The sequence below is a fragment of the Otolemur garnettii genome, unplaced genomic scaffold (genome assembly GCF_000181295.1).
Source record: "Otolemur garnettii isolate 467f Iridium unplaced genomic scaffold, OtoGar3 scaffold00073, whole genome shotgun sequence".
Lineage (NCBI taxonomy): Eukaryota > Metazoa > Chordata > Mammalia > Primates > Galagidae > Otolemur > Otolemur garnettii.
Window position 1 is genome coordinate 1,222,113 of NW_003852468.1, and position 19,085 is coordinate 1,241,197.

The 19,085-nt window shown below is 39.9% G+C and overlaps 1 protein-coding gene across 6 annotated transcripts; it reads left to right on the forward strand.

Moving 5' to 3' along the window:
• Nucleotide 1: 1 nt before the first annotated feature.
• Nucleotides 2–16,609, forward strand: PRKAB2 (protein kinase AMP-activated non-catalytic subunit beta 2). 6 transcript variants are annotated; one of them, XR_002774351.1, is made up of 10 exons: nucleotides 2–144; nucleotides 371–551; nucleotides 4,187–4,353; nucleotides 5,173–5,266; nucleotides 5,493–5,613; nucleotides 9,111–9,244; nucleotides 9,910–9,978; nucleotides 10,828–10,864; nucleotides 12,018–13,645; nucleotides 14,996–16,609. XR_002774351.1 is itself a non-coding variant. In XM_003793800.3 (8 exons), the coding sequence occupies exons 2-8, from the start codon at nucleotides 396–398 to the stop codon at nucleotides 12,093–12,095; spliced, it is 819 nt and encodes a 272-aa protein (XP_003793848.1). In that variant the 5' UTR covers nucleotides 2–144; nucleotides 371–395; the 3' UTR covers nucleotides 12,096–14,547. The 6 variants fall into 6 exon arrangements, 1 of the variants encoding a protein (XP_003793848.1); XR_002774349.1 differs by lacking the exon at nucleotides 10,828–10,864 and having other exon boundaries at nucleotides 14,996–15,044; nucleotides 16,186–16,609; XR_002774350.1 differs by lacking the exon at nucleotides 10,828–10,864 and having other exon boundaries at nucleotides 15,000–15,044; nucleotides 16,186–16,609.
• The last annotated feature ends 2,476 nt before the right edge of the window (nucleotides 16,610–19,085 follow it).

The window sequence follows — 19,085 nt, forward strand, 5'->3', positions numbered from 1 at the left end:
GCGCGGGCCTTGTAGCCATTTTAGGAGGAAACGGGGATCGTCCGCTCGGGGTGCGGCTTCAATTTCAACAACTTTATTGGAGGCTCGGTCCGCAGGACAGCTATAGCGCCGGCGGCCGGAGGAGGAGGAAGCGCATCGCCGGAGGTGACTGGGGTGGGGACGCCCGGCCAGCGGGCGCGGGGATGCCCCGATAGCGGCTTCCCGAGCGGCGGGCAGAGAGGGGCGTCCCTGCGGCCGGGAGGGAGGGGCGCGGGCCCGGCTGCTCCGGGGCGGGGATTTCCCTGGCCGGGTCCCTCGGCGCAGGGGCGGGGCCGGGGGCGCCCCGACGCGACGGCTCGGGTGTTCTCCATCCTGTGGTTCCCCGCGGCAGGTGGCCCCCGACGCGAGCTGCAGTCATGGGAAACACCACCAGCGACCGGGTGTCCGGGGAGCGCCACGGCGCCAAGGCTGCGCGCGCTGAGGGCGCCGGCGGCCACGGCCCGGGCAAGGAGCACAAGATCATGGTGGGGAGCACGGACGACCCCAGCGTCTTCAGCCTGCCCGACTCCAAGGTAGACGTCTCCTTGCCCCCAGTTGGTGGCCGCAGCGCTGCTGGGTTTCTTCCCTTTCTGGGTTCTTCTCATCACACTGAGCTGGGTTACGGTTTTGTGAATTAAAGGGGTTTTCCGGGGACAGAGATGTTAGATGGTAATTCCTCTGGCGCTGCTGCCTCGAAATCAGATAAAGACGTGGAGTTCTTGTTTTCCTCGTTATCCGACTGATCTGTTGGCCACATTTTTAACATGGGGATAGTAGACACCTCCCCCAGACCCACCTTTGGTTTTCCTAACATGCCTTGGGTGCCCTCTTCTACAATGTTGCTGAGTTTATAGGTGCAAGTCCTAGTAGAAAACTTTAGAGGGTGGGTTGCATGAACTGCAAGGTGGTAGTTTCTCTCCTTTGCCCTTAGGTGGCTAAATGAGTTTTTTTTCCCCCTTGAAAATTTCTGTGTATCAGTATCATTTTTGCCCACAGCTCTGCACTTGTGGACTTCTCTCCTTTGGCTGTGAGCATCGACCACTTGCTTATTTGAATACTTTGTCTTAGTCTTGGGGATCAGTAAAGGGCATTTTTTTTGTTGTTGTTGACTGCTCAATTTTTGTCTCATACTTTAGCATTGTGGTGGCTGAGGCTGTGCTGCTTTCACACCCAGCTGCTCTTCCAGTGAGAGAGCAAATGATTCCAGGATTTTTCCAATCCCAGTAGCATTTCGAAATTGCTTGGCTGGAAACAACCCACAGCTGCCCTGAAGACCTTGCTCTCAATTCCAAGGACTTTCAGAAAGATGTGTTCATTCTACAGTGAGGACAGATGGAGCTGACAGCAATGTGATTACGCCCTAACGTTTCTCGTCACTTTTAGAGCTGTCACCATTAAACACGCTTTTAATTCTTCCAGATAGGCTGAGTGGGTGAAATAGGAAAATGGAGGGATTGAGGAGATTGGGGTGTGTTTGATGTTTCCTGTTACTTTATCACTTCCCACCAAACTGGGGCTTTAGAGAATGAGTATTTGGCACATTGGGAACACATGAAATTTGGATCCTTGGCTCCTAGTGAGAACATAATCACAGAGAAGTGAGAGTGACTGAAAGGGACATTTCTTGGGGTTTCTTCTGCATTTCTTCCTTCCCTGTCGCATTTCAGGATTTCTTCCTCATCCTTTGGGCTGTCTCCTCAGCCATCTGAATTTACTTCCTCAGAGTTTTCTCAAGGTGATCAGTGATCAGCCTCATTGTATTTTTATCCTTTTCCTACATTGATGACTCAGGATTTAAGTACAGTGTACTTGTCAAACTGTGACTGCAGTAATTGGTGTCCTGAATAAAAAAAAAAAACCAGTTTGCTCTGTCTGAATTGGAGCCTATTTTGGACGATGCTTTTCCTCACGTTAGTCTTGCCATTTGTGAAATAAGGAAATTGGTTCAGATAATTTCTAAGGCCTCTTCCAAATCTAATACTTTGTAATTCTCAATCTATCTTCTTTACTTCTAAACCTCCACATTTTACTTAAACATCATCAAACTATAACTCTGTTGTTTTGCCTCTTTTCCTGGTAATCTTGCTGACTATTTAACTTGGAGTAAACAATCTTCCTGCTAGTCAGCTGCATTCATTCCTACCACAGAAATGTCATGTCGTAAGGGGAGAGGCTTTCCTCCAAAGCTAGGCATATTAATAGTTTATAGCTTTCAGACTAACTTGAAAGTCCTAAGCCATAAAATTAACTGATAGAAATAGTGGCAATGGGGCCTACATTGCTTTGAATACCAGGCTTTTTCAATTGACTAGTTGAGTGGTTCCCAGTCCTCCTTGCACATTAGAATCATCTGAGATTTGTTTACATGCTTCATGGAAAATCTGAAACATTTACCAAGTAAGGGGAACAGTATAATGAACTTTGCATTTGAACCCCAGTTTAAATAATGATCAAATAATGAGTGAATATATATTGCCTAAACCCTAATCTACTGTCCTCCCAATTATTTTGAAGCAAATTCCAGACGTTATATAACATTTAATCTGTATCAGTTTAGAATGTATCTCTGAAGATGAGGGGTTTTCTTTTTCGTTATTTTAACATAATTGCTGATAATTATTACCTGGGAAGCTTTTTAAAAATAGCTTCCCAAACCAGGCACAGTGACACACACCTATAAACCCAGTGACTGGAGATTTTTAAGGCCAGAAGATTGCTTAAGGCCAGGAATTCAAGAGCCTGGACAGCATAGCAAGACCTCATCTCTGGGGAGAAATTTTTTTTAAAGTTAAAAATTTAAAAACTAGCTCCCCAGATCCTATATCTGAATCAGAATTTGAGGGTTATTCTAAGGCATATGTAAAAATTCCTATAATTCTAATATAGCCAGTCAGAGTGCATTGCTCTGAGAATATGGAGACCAAGATTTTTTTTAAAGCAGATTCTTCTATAATGTGAAAATTCCTTCAGTTCTCTTTCTCCATTTACTTTGGATTGAGGTCATTGAGAGAGTATAGAAGGCAAATTACCTCATCCATCTTGAAAAGAAATCCCAAATGAATAAGCTAGTTCTTTTCTTTTGAACCACCTGTTTTGTTTGGTAATATTTTGACTTAATATCATAGTCTTATTTTTACCTATTTGCCAAAGTCACTTAAGCCAGTCTAAAGGAGGGGTCGGCAAACTTTCTGTAAAGGGCCAGACAGTAAATACATCTTTTATACTTTGTGGATCATATAGTTTCTGTCTCAACTACTCATTTCTACCTCTGTCTCATGTAAGCAACTGTAGACAAAAGGTAAACAAGTAAGCGTGGCAGTTTTCCAAAAAAACCTTAATAAAAGCATCTGGCTCACTGCCCTTAGCTTGCCAACTTCTGGTCTGAATGATGGTAATAAAAACAAACTTAGGAGTTAATTGTTTCAGAATCCTACAAACTTCATTTGATAATGGAACTGCTTTTGTTAAAGGAAGCTGTGTGTTTGATCTCTTGCTCCTTGAGGTTCCATTCCTATTCCCGAAATAATTAGTATAAACCTGGCAGAGGGCAACAAGTAAGAGTTCTTAATTATTTCTCAAATTTTAAATAGTCAGTGATCTGATTTTTCAATTTTTAATATCTCTTCTTTTTCTAACGTATTAGCTGAAATAGAGTTTATGAATTACTTATGAATTATATCTCTAACTTCCATTATAACTGGTAGTTGAAAGCTGTTCACTGTTCATATTTGCCAATGAAAAATATATGGCTAACAATTATTTTTTATGGAACCATACTTGGTTTTCATATTTTTTTGTCTTTTAAGAAGGGCTCAGAAGTATATTGCCTGCCTATGAGTTAAACTGGTAATAGGAAGTAAGAATTTTTTGTTTTGTTTTTTGGTTGTTTAAAAAGGGAGACCGTGAGGCTCTGAAAGGGTGGATGGTGTATGCAGACTCAGAAGTTAGAAGGTGATGTAGGCAGCACCTGAGCAAAAGCTATGTGACCACTTTTGCTCCTAGAAGAGTTCTTTTTCTGTAGTTTGCTTAAAATCTTATTTGATTGCTAATTTTAGGACTATAACCTTAGCTAAAGCCTAGCACCCTTCTCTACTCTAGGGAAGAGAGTGATCTTTTAAGAATTCTTGGGTCACAGTTTATTCTAGGGATGACCTACTCCTTCTTACAGCTCCCTGGGGACAAAGAGTTTGTATCATGGCAGCAGGATTTGGAGGACTCCATAAAGCCCACACAGCAGGCCCGGCCCACTGTTATCCGCTGGTCTGAAGGAGGCAAGGAGGTCTTCATCTCTGGGTCCTTCAACAATTGGAGCACCAAGATTCCACTGATTAAGAGGTGAAGACAAGTGTCTTGGTTGAAGTCTACAGGGTCTAGGAATAGAGACCTGATTTCCTTTCTCAGAAAGGAGAGACCCTCAGCTGCACTGCTTTTCTCTGCCTACTTAGGGACTCACTCTATAGTCCCTTTTCTGTGACCACTTACTGTCTGTGGATTTTTTTTTTTTTAAACCTCATCATAAGGAAAGTTTTACTACTTAGAATATCATTGCCACAGAGGGACTTAAAACAGTTTTGTGGATACATTCTTTGGGAATGTGTTACACAAGTCCTTGATATGTTTGCAGGAAGTCTTCTGTTACTGGCTGAGTCTTGTTCACTGAAGCAAAACATGTTATGAAGTTCTAGATAGTAATGTGATTGGTTGCTCGCAAAGCAATAGTAAATTAATTAACTGGTGATTAGAATGGCCCTTCGTATGGTAGGGCATTTTCTGGAAAAGGTTCACCATAATAGGGAAAGAATACCTTGAGGCAATTCTGTATCCTGAATTCTGTATCCTGTTGTCTTATACTTGTGAGGAAACTACCCTATGAAGCAAAGTAGTTGTACTAAGGTGAACCATTTGGGAGGATTAATGTCTTTATCATTCTTTTCTGAATATCAGTTAAGAACTAAAGTTATTTGGAGGGGCCGGTGAATGCATGTGCAAGGTGATAAAGAAGAATGGGTTTATAAATTATTTTTCACAGCAGGGGATGCAGTGGTTTAGGAATCTGGGAAGTCATTGGTATGATACTGTGATGGCCACTTGGTTTTAACATTCTGTCTTCTAATAAGGATCTTGGTCTGTTTGCCTTTCTGTTTTGTTCTGTAGCCATAATGACTTTGTTGCCATCCTGGACCTCCCTGAGGGAGAGCACCAATACAAATTCTTTGTGGATGGACAGTGGGTTCATGATCCATCAGAGGTAAGGCCTGGATCTCCGAGGGTAGATACTGGCTTAGCAGTCCCATTTCAGCGTCATTGCTTCAGAACTGATGGGCAGCAGCTCCCTACTCTGGAGGATTTCCTTCTTGAGAAGACATGGGAGGGCTGAGAATGATCGTGTTTAACTTGTAGTGAAAGAGGAAGGTTGGATGAAAGAGATAGATTTGAAAAAGGGATTCAATAATTTTTTCTGTTCCTTGTTTCAGCCTGTGGTTACCAGTCAGCTTGGCACAATTAACAATTTGATCCATGTCAAGAAATCCGATTTTGAGGTGTTTGATGCTTTAAAGCTAGACTCCATGGAAAGCTCGGAGACATCTTGTAGAGGTAATTTTGTAGTATTTGCTCTTTTGTGCTATGTCTTTTCTTAAATGAATGTTCCTTCCTAAAAGTTACTTTTTCTTTTGTTTTTTTTCCATTTCGCTTCAGGAATCTTTTGAATCCTATGCATACATTTCTCCTGTGAACATTTAAACCCCTTCTTTGTGGCAAAAAATATCTCATTGTAAAGTATTTTATTTCAAACTTTTTAACCAGGATCTACAGTAAGACATTTATTTTGCATTGCAATCTGATACACACATACACACACCCACTTACACATATGCAAACCGTAACACAAGTCTCATGGTACCATACTTGCCTTTACTATAAGTGAAACACTCTATTTTCTATTTTATCTTTTATAACCTACTAATAGGCTTCAGCCTATAGTTCAAAAGGCTATTTTTAATAATACGGCAGTTTTTCCTTTGATGTGTGTAGTTTCTATTATTAACCTGCCTCAGCTTAATTGCAACAGTTTGAGAGCTCAGTTGGCAGTTTTACAGTTTTATCAGGCCCTGTAAATGTGAAGAAAAATGGGTTAAAAAAAAATAAAACAGTTCTTTTGTATGTGATTAAAATTTTGGCTTTGTTTAAAAAAAAATTTCCTGGAGAATTTTTTCCCTGTAGGGGAAAAGACCAGTATACTTTTATTTCTTATTATATTATTTTATGCAAGGCCTTTATCTCTTCGTTTACTAAAGCACGTTCATCATTATCATGTTACTTTACAGTAAGAGCCGTGACTGTGTAAAGAACTGTGCACTAGGGCTGGGCACGGTGGCTCCCACCTGTAATCCCAGCACTCTGGGAGGCTGAGGTGGGCGGATTGCCTGAGATCACAGGTTTCAGACCAGCCTGAGCCACAGGGAGACCTTGTCTGTCTCTAAAAATAGCTGGGTGTTGTGGCAGGCGCCTGTAGTCCCAGCTACTTGGGAGGCGGCAAGAGAATTGCTTAAGCCCAAGAGTTTGAAGTTGCTGTGAGCTGTGAAGCCATGGCAGTTGACCCAAGGTGACAAAGTGAGACTATCTCAGAAAAAGGAACTGTGCACTGTATTCTCTGTGCACACTTCTCTCTCTGAGTTCAGAGCCTGCCTCTGCTACTAATTAATTAGTTTTGCCATCGTAGATAAGTCTCCCAATCTTTTGATTCTGTTTCTTCACAGTAACATGAGGGGCTTAGACTCTTGGTGATTCTCAACAGAGGAGGCACAGTACCTTAAATGGAGCATATTCAAATGTCAGTGTAGAAGGGTAGCTTATGCAGTTTCTAATAATTACCTGTTGAGGAAAAATTTGAAAATATTCTTATTATCTAAGTTCAGACAATTAACCTGAACATTATTCTTGACTGGTAGGGCAGTGATTTTAAATGGGCTTAAAAATACTGAATTAAATTTTGAGGCCACTTGACTAAAGTTATGTATTATATGATTCGAGCAAAACAACCAATAAATGATAGGCATGTAATCATAATTATATATAGAGAGAGAGGACTAGCATACTTTTGACATTTCTCTCTTTCCTCTTTCATCCAATTTCCTGATTCACTGAGGTAGGGTTATAATACATTTTTTATTAGATTCCTAACAATGCAGATAATGGGTTTTAATCTGCATTCATTTACCACCTGGCCATGTGTGTGATTGCAAGCAAATCACTTAACAAATTTACATTTATTTTTTTCTAATGAACAGGAAATAAAAACCATTCTATGTATTTCCGGAGGGTATTTTGCAGATCACATGACAAAATAACTGAAAGTGCTTTTAAAAGTTTCAAATTCTAAACTGTTTAATATCATAATATTAGTGCTTAATAATATATTAGTGTTTAATATCGTAATATTATAATTTTTTCCTTTTGCCTCAAAAATAAAAATTATTTTAACCAACATGTAATTGTACATATTGCTGGGATATAGATTAATGTTTTAGTACCTGTATATATTGTGTAATAGTCAAATCAGGGTAATTAGTATATCCATCACCTCAAACATTTACTATTTCTTTGTGGTGAGAATATTTTCAAAATCTTCCCTTCCAGCTATTTTGGAATATACAGTGTATTTTTGTTTTGTATAATCACCCTACTATGCAATAGAACATCAGAATTTAGTTCTTATAATCAACTGGTTATTAAAATTGTTTTCACTGGAGACTATAAATACATTATTAAAATTTTTTTAAATTAAAATGTCATCATAATATAGTTCTCTGCATTTCTGTGCATTTCTTTCTATTCTCATCTGCATGCCTTTTTCATTCTTTAGAGAAATTCACATATCATTTGTGCAATTCAATAATTTTAGATATTCAAAGAATTTTGCAACCATCACTACTATCTAAGTTCCAGAGCATTTTTACCACCCCAAAACAAAGCCCAGGACTCATTAATAGTCATTTTCCATTCCCTCCACCCCGGCAACCACAAATCTAATTGCTGTCTTTATTTTTGCCTATTCTGGACATTTCATATAAATGGAATCATGGAATATGTGGTCTTACGTGTCTGGTTTCTTTCATTAACATATTATTTTCAGGATTTATCCATGTTGTAATGAGTCAATATTTTGCCCCTTTTTATGGCTTTGTATAGACATACTATTTTGTTTTTCAGCCCCTTAGTTGATAGACATTTGGATTGTTTCTAGCTATTATAAATAATGCTCTCAGCAACATTTGTGTTTACGTTTTTTGTGGACATACGTTTTCATTTTATTTCGTCAGTAAATACCCAGAGTATAATTGCTGGATCATATGGTAACTTCATATTTTACATTTTGAAGACCTGCCAGATCCTTATCCACATTGGCTGTGCTATTTTACATTCTCACCATCAATGGGAACAGTATGAAGGTTCCAGTTTGTCTACATCTTTGCCAACATTTGTTACTGTCTGTGTTTGATCGTAGTCATCCTAGTGAACGTGAAGTGCTGTCTGTTGTGGTTTGATTTGCGTCTCCCTGATGACTCACTCCTGCGTGCATGCTGGATTACTGCAGTCATTGTTGTGTCAGTAGTCACAGAGTTTATAACCTCGTCATCTGTTTTCTTGCCTGGAAAAAAGAAGCAATCTCACATTGTTTGAAAGTTTACAAGGCATCTTCATATCCATTATCTCATTTGATTTCCTCAAAAATGTTGCAAAATAGGGCAAAGATAATTATTTTTATTTTATGAGGAAACTAACCATAGTGTAGGAATTTGTTGAGAGTCATACTGTTGATAAATGGAGCAACTCTTCCCTGAGCCTAGGTTTTTGACTCTTCGTCTCTTCTTCCCCTAAATCATGTTGCTGTGTTGAGGAACATCGTGGTTATGGCCAGCATGACTTGGCCTTTCCCTTTGGCTCCCTTTCAGCTGTAATCCAGCAGGTCATGACCACACGATTCCTGACTTTTACTATATTTAATACTGGCAGCCTTGTATTGATAGCTTTTTCTGTGCATTCTTATTCATTCTCCAACTTGCCCTTGTATTTGCATTAATGTCTTTCAGACCTGTCCAGCTCACCTCCAGGGCCTTATGGTCAAGAAATGTATGTGTTTCGATCTGAGGAGAGATTCAAGTCCCCACCAATCCTTCCTCCTCACCTACTCCAAGTTATTCTTAACAAGGACACTAATATTTCTGTGAGTATGCTGAGAATTGCTAGGGTATCTGGGGGTCTCTAGGACAAAATGGGACAAAATTCAGGAATCCTAGAGGTTGGGATTATTACAGAGGTGTGTTGAGATTATAAATCATACACATATCAGTAGCATTACACATTTTTTTTTCCAAGTGCCGAATTGTGGCTTTTTCAGGAACTGGTATCAAAATTCATAGCTGTCTCCTGGTCTTAATAAAACCAAGATCAGAGCTATGGTTTGCTAGAACCAATTCCTGGACTTCCAGCACAACCTCAGGAGTACTACATGTATCATTTAGGTTGTATAAAAGAATTATAAAGTTTTTTTGCATGTAACTTACATCTCTCTAAAATCTACTGATTCCCACTAAGATTATTTTTGCCTCTTAACATAAGTCTTGTATTGTGTTAAAACGATTTTTGTTTTAGCTCATTAAGGAAGATTGATAGTTGTTAAGGCTCAGGATTTCTGCTGTGGGCTGAGAATTTTTAAAATTTTCTGTAATGGGATCGCATTATTGATACATGTGGGAATGGGTGCCTTATTTTAAAAAGATAATATGTCTGGTTTAAGGTTTGTGAAGTCTCAGAGAGCTCTGAGAAAGAGTAAGCTGTTTGGTTTGTCTGTGCATCATTTCCACTTGGTGATTTTTTTTCCTCTCTTAGTGTGACCCAGCCTTACTCCCCGAGCCCAACCACGTTATGCTGAACCATCTCTATGCATTGTCCATTAAGGTAAGTGGTGGCCCTGGCTCTTGATAGAACTGCCCTGAGGAGAGGGTGCGGGTAACACATGTTCTCCATTGGTTACTTACTCTGCTGTTTTGTTGGTGCTGAAGCTGGCAATAATGGTTAAACTATAGCAGAATCTCCATTTTTAAACCAGTGAGTTGTTTTGTTTGTTTTTCAGTTTCAGTTTCGGTGTCTTTGTTCTGGCTAGCTGAATTGTCCTGTGATTGGATTCTTTTTGCTTCCTGGTTTCATTTTGGGTGGCTAGAACCTTTATATCACCTAAGTATAAGTTCATAGCAATAGGATATCTGTCGAAAGAGCAGGTTTAGCTTCTAGTTCAAAGAGTACTGGAATGTGGTATTAAGTCTACTTTTTTAAAGGTGGAATTTTTTAAAGTGGCCTTATTCATATATATCCAAGGGCTTGCATCTCTCCTGTGTGCTAAAGGAGAATGTGACAGATTTGCCCTGTCCCTTTCAAATCTAGAGTCCTCCTTGGTTTCTGTGCTGCTTTAGACTCTGGGTTGAAAATGTCTATTCTGTTCCACCTTGTTGTGCCTTTGTGGTTTGGCTATTGGAATAAAATTACATAGCTTTGTGGTTATCCTACCTAAACTGATCATCATCGGATTCAGAAGCTGTTTCACTGGAGATTGTGAACATGTGCACCTAGGATGGGCCTCAGGAATGTTTCTAAAGCTGCTCGCCTTTCTTGGATGTGCAGCTAGATTAGGGAAATCACTGATTTACCTGACTTTAAAAATTATGTGTAATACAAAATTTTTTAATATATTGTTGAATTTAATTTTTATAATAATTTTGTGAAGTATTATCTTTAACCCCTGTTTTATAGATAAAGAAACTAAGGCTCAGAGAAGGTCAAATTGCCAGTAAGTATCAGAGACAGGACTGAAATCCAGTCCCCCTGCCCTAATCCATGTTCTTTCCTATGCATCATTGTGCTGGGTCTTTCCAAGTAGGCCTTTCCCTCACTTGCTCCTCATTTCTATAAAACCTTCCTTCCGTGAATTTTTTTACCTGCCTTGCTTCTGTCATGTTTAGACTTTTTAACTAGCATACTCTGGTCACAGAATGTCAGCCTGATTGGCAGTTATTTGGGTAACACAGTGCAGGGGAAGGCAGGAAGATGCACGGTTCCTGGATGGGACTCTCCTGGTTCTTTGGGATCTGGTTGTATTTCGCCTCCAGTAACTATCTGCTCATTGGCTGTCACTTAGTACTCGTAGGTCTGCCGTCTCCTCCTGTGGTACCTCCGTGGTCTTTAACACAGCCTGGGAAATGACACCTGTTACTCTCTTCTTACTGCTTCTGACCCAGGTGAAGGCCTTAATTACTGTGGCTCAGCTTGGCTTTGACCTATTCCTGGTTCTCTCAGATTGGGTAGGCTGTTTGGAATTGATCCATTGGATTGAGTGTTTTCCTAAAAAGAATTGTGGAGTTTGTTTTTTTTCAAGGATAATAGGATTCCGAGGTTCTCTCTAGATCAAAGAGGACTTTTTGATTTTATCTCTGGTATTTAATGGAAATTAGACCTGCTTCAGGACTTAGAAATGGTTTTTCAGAAGGATCATTTTTTTCTTCTTGTTGCATTTAAGACTTTCTTCTAGAAATGGATGCCACAGTATTTTTTGTCTTTGTTAGTTTTAAGCCCAATATTAGAATTTAAAGTAGGGAAGGGAGTGAGGTTAGAAACTAATATTTCTTTAGCACCTTTTATGTCAGATACTGTGCCAGATAGTCTTATGTAATTATCAGAACCACTTTAAAGGGGGGTATTATCCTTATTATCCTTTGTAATGATGAGAAAAAAAGATGTATTATAGGTTAGATTACTGTTACCCAAGGCCACAAGTATAATAATGGTAAGATTAGAACTGAAGCTAATTCGACTCCAAAATCAATTTCTTTCTATTACATCAAACTATGTCTGTTAAAGGTGAGCAGCTATGGATGACTGGTGGCTAGGAAGAGCTGCCTGTTGGCTGGACTAATGAATTAGCTGCATTTTTCTTTTCTTCACAGGACAGTGTGATGGTTCTTAGTGCGACCCATCGCTACAAGAAGAAATATGTCACCACTCTGTTGTACAAGCCCATCTGAAGGAATCCCTTCTTAGCTCCAAGGATTGAAGAGAAGCATCTCCCTTGCCTTTCTGGACTGAACCAGTCTTCTTGAGACTGGAAGGCTGATTTGCTTTGAGGCTAATATGTGTGTTTCAGAGCCTCTGAGTAGGATGCTCTGCTTTTGCATTTGATTGCAGATGAGAGCTTTATGAGTTCATGGAATTTATTTTAAGAAAAAAAAATATATACACATAGGAGAGGAAGGTAAATGGAAGCTTCCCAGCCCCAGCTAGATGTATTCTGTCTGCCTGTGGCTGTTCACTAAGACCTGTTTGGAGTAGCTGCAGGAATAGATATACAGGAAGCATTTTTCCTAAAATGAAAGAACAAAAGACTCGTAGGAGCCTTGTTGGGCGGAGATTCTATCACTGCTCCCTTGGCTGTCCAAGGGATGACTTGTGTCAGACTGCTGCCCTACTTCAGCTGCCTCACGTGTGGGCGGCTTTTCTTGCATGGGTTCTCCGTCTTTCCAGAGTATGTAGCACAGTTTTTGTTTTTTTGTATGATACCAGATGCCCCACAAGAATGCTTTTTTCTCTCATTTCACACACTTCCTTGAATAGCCTCCTTCAGATCATATATTTGACCCTTCTCTAACATAAAACTAATTGGGTAAGTGACACCTTTGAAAAGTTACATGGGACCTGACCCGCCTAAGAGACTAGGACTGCCAGGTTGTTTCCTTTTGGGCCCAGCACAGGCCAGGGCCACTTTGTTACTGCTCATTTTAACTTTTGCTAAAGAAAATAGGTCTCAGCATTATTAAAAAGGCAGATGCTGAAGACCCTTTTTTATTTCAGTGTGGTGCCAAGGCTTAGGCTGTATTGATAGGCTTTCCTACTTGGCCTGGCCCTGCTTCCATCTTTTCTCTCTCAGAGGAGACAGCTCTGAAGATAACAGTGGAACCAGGGAAAACTTTCATGTTTTGCATCAGTAAAAGGTTTTTACGTACCTACCTGCATTTTTCTTTAATTAAAATTAAATGCCTTTCCATGGGTCTTAAGAGACTGCATTAGAGAACTTCAGGCTCTTGATAAATGGTTCTTAAGATTTTCTTCTCTAGTTTAGCCCTCAACCTAGCATTGTCATTGCCAACCCCATGATCACTGTTACACTAAACACTAGTGCTCTAGTACAAGCTCATTTGATGTACCTAAAGGGTTCCCTTACCTTAAAGATTTATTAAGCCAAGAAGCAAGAAAGTATTCTTGGTTTGTCCAACCCTAAAAATAGGGACCATTATTCTTTGCACTAAATGTTAGCAAGATAGTTTTGTTTTTCTGCCTCTACTTTTAAAAAATAGTTGATGATGAAATAGGGTCACTGATTTCAATTTTGGACTGACAAGTAGCTATTCAATCCACTTCTGGAGTTAAGAGACAAAACATTTTTTTCCAGGTATCTGTGGCTCTTCCGTTTTCTAGATACCAAGTCAAACATTGAACACTGAAAGAGGCCAGACTATTGATGATTGAGAAACTCTGACTGCTCAGATGAGTCCAGTCCTCACTGAAAGGACACCTACAGGTCAGTTTAGCTACTTCCAGTCTTTCCCAAGCAAAACTGACAACTCAGTTGTCTTTGGTTGTGTAGACTTCTTAGATGCCAGTTATGAGGCAGTAAGTTGTGGGGTCATTGTTTTGCTGGAATGCAGATTACTAAGTGCTTGGGTGGTTAATTGATATATTGCTTTAGCCACCCAAGACCACTTTCTACAGCAAGGTATTTGTGGAGAACTTTTTATGGTCCCAACTACTTTTTAAATGATGTGCCATTAAAAAAGATCCCGGGCCAGATCCTATTTTAACTAAGTCTCAGGATTAATTTAGTCTTTGGTTATAGTAGAATTTTGTTTTTATCCAATACCCATAAAATAAGTGGCCATTCAGAATCTTGGTTGTTACATGGAGAATTTTGTTGTGCTCATATTTTTTGCCAGCAGTATTAAAAGATAATTACTCCATGAAGGTGTGTCAGTAGGATGGGGCAGGAAAAGTGATCTCTTCAGTTTCCCTCAGGTCAGAGGCTTCTGTGAATTGGGTCTAGTTCTAATGCCTGTAGGTTTTGGAGCGAGTGACCTTCAAAACTGTCTAATCTGGAAATGTGCAGAGTGTGTCATTTTCCCAAGTTCTGAGGGAATATCCCAGCCAGATGTGAAGTGGGAACCTACCAGCCGGCATGAACAGGATGGTACAGGATGGTTAAGAGGAACTGGGTGATGACTCATTCAGTGCTGTACCTTTTCTGTACTGCTGATGCACCTGATGGCCCTGAGAGTCCCTGTCTGGGTTTGTCCTCAAGACACTGTTCTGGAGGGGCGAGAAGGAGGGTGGCCCAAAGTATAGTTCATACATCCTTTTATATCACTTAGATAAAGGGATAGTTTGGCAGATTTTGAAAATGATTAAATGCAAAAAGATACATTTTTAGCCTTTTATTTTATTTATTTATTTATTTATTTACTTTTTGCCTATCAGAATTTTAGAATCAAAGTTGGCAGGATAAGAAAAGAGCTCTTCTTTACCTAACAAATAAGATCAGTGTAACCTAATTCTTTGTACCCTCAATGAATCCCAAACAATAAAAAAAGAGAAAGAAAAGAAAATAGTTCTTCAGGAGGGCTGACCCGTAAAGAACTGCAACATGTTTGGGGGGTTTGGGGAAAAGAAAGAAGAACTGAGTTGAGTGTTATGAGGAAAGTAAAGGCCTAAGCAAATCAGAACTGAAAATATCCTCTTCTTAAAAAAACATTAAACATGGTGGTGTTTTGGATCTCCTTGTACAAAACTTAGCCGTATGTTCACCATCTTCCCTTTGCTTTTTTTTATTTCTATTCTGTACCCCTTCCTCTCTATCTTCCTGTAACTCACTTGTCAGGTAGACTTTACCAGCATCTCAAGTCAGACAGTACCTGACACACAGACAGGTGAGTCACCTTATTGGTGTGGAGCATTTCCACACCATGAGGATTAGCTTGCTTTAAACTTAAGAGTTGGAGGGGATTTAACCACTGTGGGTAATTCCCCTGAAGGGCATTCATAGCCTCAGTGGCATTTCAGACATATTTTTAAACATACACTTATATATGGTAGAGACTCCTGGAGAAGTTTCTGAGGATCCTGTAACCCAAGCCCACTCATTTTCCTTCAGTTAGTTCTAGTCTTTTGTAGATTTAATGGATCTGAGATAACCCTTTGAAAAGTGTCAATACTCCATGTATGCTGCTAATATGAAGTTAAGTTTAAAAAGAAGTGATGCCTCCAGACTAGGTTTATATCAATTGTCTCCTAGACAATTAGTATGTCTAGGAGACATACTAATAATAGAATTCCCTGCTTTTAACTGGGGAAATAGGGCTTTTAAATTTTTGACCTCAACTAAAAATGATATGCAATAGTCTGTGTTTGTATGTGTTTGAAATACATTCTACTCTCAAGAGATTTCTACATCCTCATGTTCTAGTGATTTGGGGCATGAGCTTAACAGCAGATACACAGTTCATTTCTGTATTCTTCTGATTCATCCTTAAAGCAAGTTCTTACTGTCTTCTAGCAGGGGTTGTTGGCTCCAGTTACCTGTGGAATGGAGGACCTCGGAGGGGTAGCAGTTGGGGTCAAAATTCTATGGATCTAAGTTTTTGTCTCTCCTCAAGTGCCACTCACAATTGGAAATTGAAAGATTGTGATTTCTGTAACAAACCCAAACTTTTGGAGTAAAAACCAAACCTTTTTTAAATTATAAGAAGAAAGAAGGAAGAAAAAATATAAAAACTCAAGTCTGTTACTTTGAAGACTCCATTTTTAAGCAATGGAATCCCTCTAGGATTCTGATTTGGGCTTTGTTTTGATTTGCTTCTGTAATTGTGCTCTAAAGTGAAAAAAAATTAATTTTTTTACTAGTTCCAACATTAGTTGGTGTTAACTTGAATTAATTGTATGTAGCCCAGTAATTTTGCAGGGGGATCAGTGTGAAATACTAACACTCTGTAGGCATCAGGTTAAATTATACCTATGAAAGTACTGTGTTAGGTATTGGTTATCTTAGTTCTTTTCTATTTCTCTCCACAGAACACGTATTCTATCCGGCTTGTGGTTTTAGGACAGCCAAAGCTCACTGTTGTTTATTCTGCACTGGGTCCCTTATGTGAAACTTATTTGAATTTTGGTAAATTGGAAGATGTTGGTTGGTGTTACACTGAAGCTTTTTGAAGGAGTGGAGCTCTGTATCTTATCAGGAAGCGTAGATAAGACTATAATTTGAAGGGAAGTGACTATGTGTAACTCTTATTTTAAATGGTGCTTTATGTAACGTTCAGTGCTAAAGTACAGAGCTGTTTTTCAGTATTTCACAAAGAAGTAGCATCCAAGCATGAATTTTAATGCTTTTCTCTAAATGTAATTTGTCACTGGACTCTGACATGCCTAAAAGTGACATGGTGTAACACATACAGAAATGATGTGGGTGTTTCCATAAAACTGTTTAATAAAAGTATTACACAGCAATAATATCTGAGTTGTTGACTTGTTATAGATTTATATCATCAAGATCTACCTACCTTGGTAGTCTCAGGCCCTAAAGAACGTAAATTGCCACACAGGTTCATTTGAATAGGGTCACAGGTGTGGGGCGGGGACTCAACGGCTATCTTTCCAGCCTCTACGTTTTCTCTTTTTGCTTTAGGCTACACCAACATTAACAACAGGAGTATAGACACAGTCAATGATTTAATTTGCAGCATTTTCTCTGATAGCTCTACATTTAGCTGTCCTCCTATGCTGGGTTAGCTGAGATCTTAAACCAATGATTTTCATCCCTGGCTGTACCTTCATATCACCTATGGAGATTCTGTAAACATACTGATGCCTCATCTACCTCTACCCCAGTTAAATGGAAATCTCAGGTATGAGGTCCGGGCATCTACACCTTTTCAGCTGTCCAAATGGTTCTAATATACATAGAATTGAGGACCACTATCCTGGACTCCTCCTGCCTCCCTTTCTTTGTTAGGTTATATGCTCCATTATATGTAAAAACAGATTATATACTTTATTCTGACAGCAGATCACTCACTTCAGATGGCTTCCTTCAAGGCCATAATTGTAATATAATTTTTGTTTTCTATCCCTTTATAGCTATATATTCTATAGCTTTTTTTCATGTACATAGCTGGCCTCTGGACTTTTCTTTTCAAAAATAACCAAACTCTCTTATATTTGCTGCTCTATAGATTCAACTGAGCTGAACTTTCTTTTTTTGAGACAGTCTCACTATGTCATCCTGCGTAGAGTGCTATGGCCTGACAGCTCACAGCAACCTCAAACTCTTGAGCTTAAGCAATTCTCTTGCCTCCTAAGTAGCTGGGACTATAGGCGCTGCCACAATGCCCGGCTATTTTTTGGTTGTAGTTGTACTGTTGTTTGGCAGGCCTGGGCTGGATTTGAACCCGCCAGCTCCACCAGTGTATGTGGCTGGCACCCTAGCCACTGAGCTACAGGCCCCAGGCCATGAGCTGAACTTTCTGAAGTGAGAGAAGAAAATGACAATGTGGAAGTGACCAGAGTGTGAGAAGAACAGGGGAGTTAGTGAGGAGGTGAGACGTGAGGCAGAGGATGTGTGAGGAAAACATGGTAAAATGAACTAGAACAGTTAACATCAAACTTAAATAGCATGGCCAAAGACTGTCTGCAGACTAGAGGTAGATAGGGGTGGATGGGATGTGGACTCAGCCTCTGCAAGCATGGTCTCCTAAACACGTGCCCTGGTCATTGAAACAACAAAATGGCACCAGCATCTCTGCGGGGCCCAAACTTGCATTGACATGTGCTTTCTAAAGCATTTCTAACTGACCTGCCCACTGGGTTTAGGGTCTTTAGTTGTATCCCTTGTAACCCTCCCTTCTTGCCTGTATCAACCATTATATATGACACAGGTGATTCAGGAACACCCTGAGTGTCTTCCTGTCCCTACCCATCTCTCCTCTGCGGCCACTGTTCCTCCAGCATCACATACGCAGGCCTGCAGTACCATGTTCCTTTCCCTAACCTGTTCCCTGGCTCCAGCTCTTACATAGGCTGAGGGTGAATGGCTCTGTGTCCTCCTGCCAGTTAGCATTCTTCAGGCACTCAGTGTCCAGAAGGAGATTCCTGTCTTGAGAGTTTTCCCTTTGCATTGGTTTCCTGAAGAAATGGGGAGGAGAGCAAAATTCTTTGTCAGAAGTTATAAGGTTTAAGGTACGTATGCTCTGTGATAGTCTAAAAGTAAGTTTTCACAGACTTCTCAACTGCTCCTGAGCTAATTTCCCTTTACTTCATCTTCTGAGGTTCTCCTGCTAGTGACAGCTTATGATGAGAACATCAGGTAAAGATATGGCTCACCTGACACAGTCATGGAGCTTGCTGCAGACCTGTGTACTTCTGTCTCCAGACTAACTGATACTTAAAACTGTGAACTTGAGCTCTAACCCCTTGTTTCCTGTGGTCTTGTTATCATCACAGTTCTGCATTACAATTACAAGTTGGGGGTTAGGGGGGTTGGGAAATGGGAGGAGTGTTGGACTCAGAAAACATTTTGGGGGGTGTCAGGAGACAGTCTGAAAATATATTGAATGTTTGGAAACATCTCTGCCAACCTGGAGATGGTGTTTCTTTTTCTTCTCCAATTAGCAAAGCTGTGTTCTTTATGTTGCCTGGAAGAGTGATCTAAGGTTAGAATATCTTGGAATGAAGTAAAAGAATTTGACAATCCGGAAAACTACCAGATCAAGGGTCAAAAAAAAGTTCAGAATTCTGAGATATGACATTTTATTTTTAGATGCATCAGAGAATTGTTGCATCGATGAGGAATAGATAAACTAAAGTTCAGGTGGAAAGAGAATTGTCAAAGAATAACTGACGTCACTAGCCATTTCATCCCCTTGGCCTGTGTGTTGATTCTGGTCATGGGCTGAGGGTTGGCCTTTGCCCAGACA

What these genes read in the sequence shown, in the direction of transcription:
- PRKAB2 (XM_003793800.3), top strand. Translation starts at nt 396, where the DNA reads ATGGGAAACACCACCAGCGACCGGGTGTCCGGGGAGCGCCACGGCGCC. An exon ending in TCAGCCTGCCCGACTCCAAG is followed by an intron (nt 552 to 4,186) that starts GTAGACGTCTCC and finishes TCCTTCTTACAG; the next exon opens with CTCCCTGGGGACAAAGAGTT. An exon ending in CTCGGAGACATCTTGTAGAG is followed by an intron (nt 5,614 to 9,110) that starts GTAATTTTGTAG and finishes AATGTCTTTCAG; the next exon opens with ACCTGTCCAGCTCACCTCCA.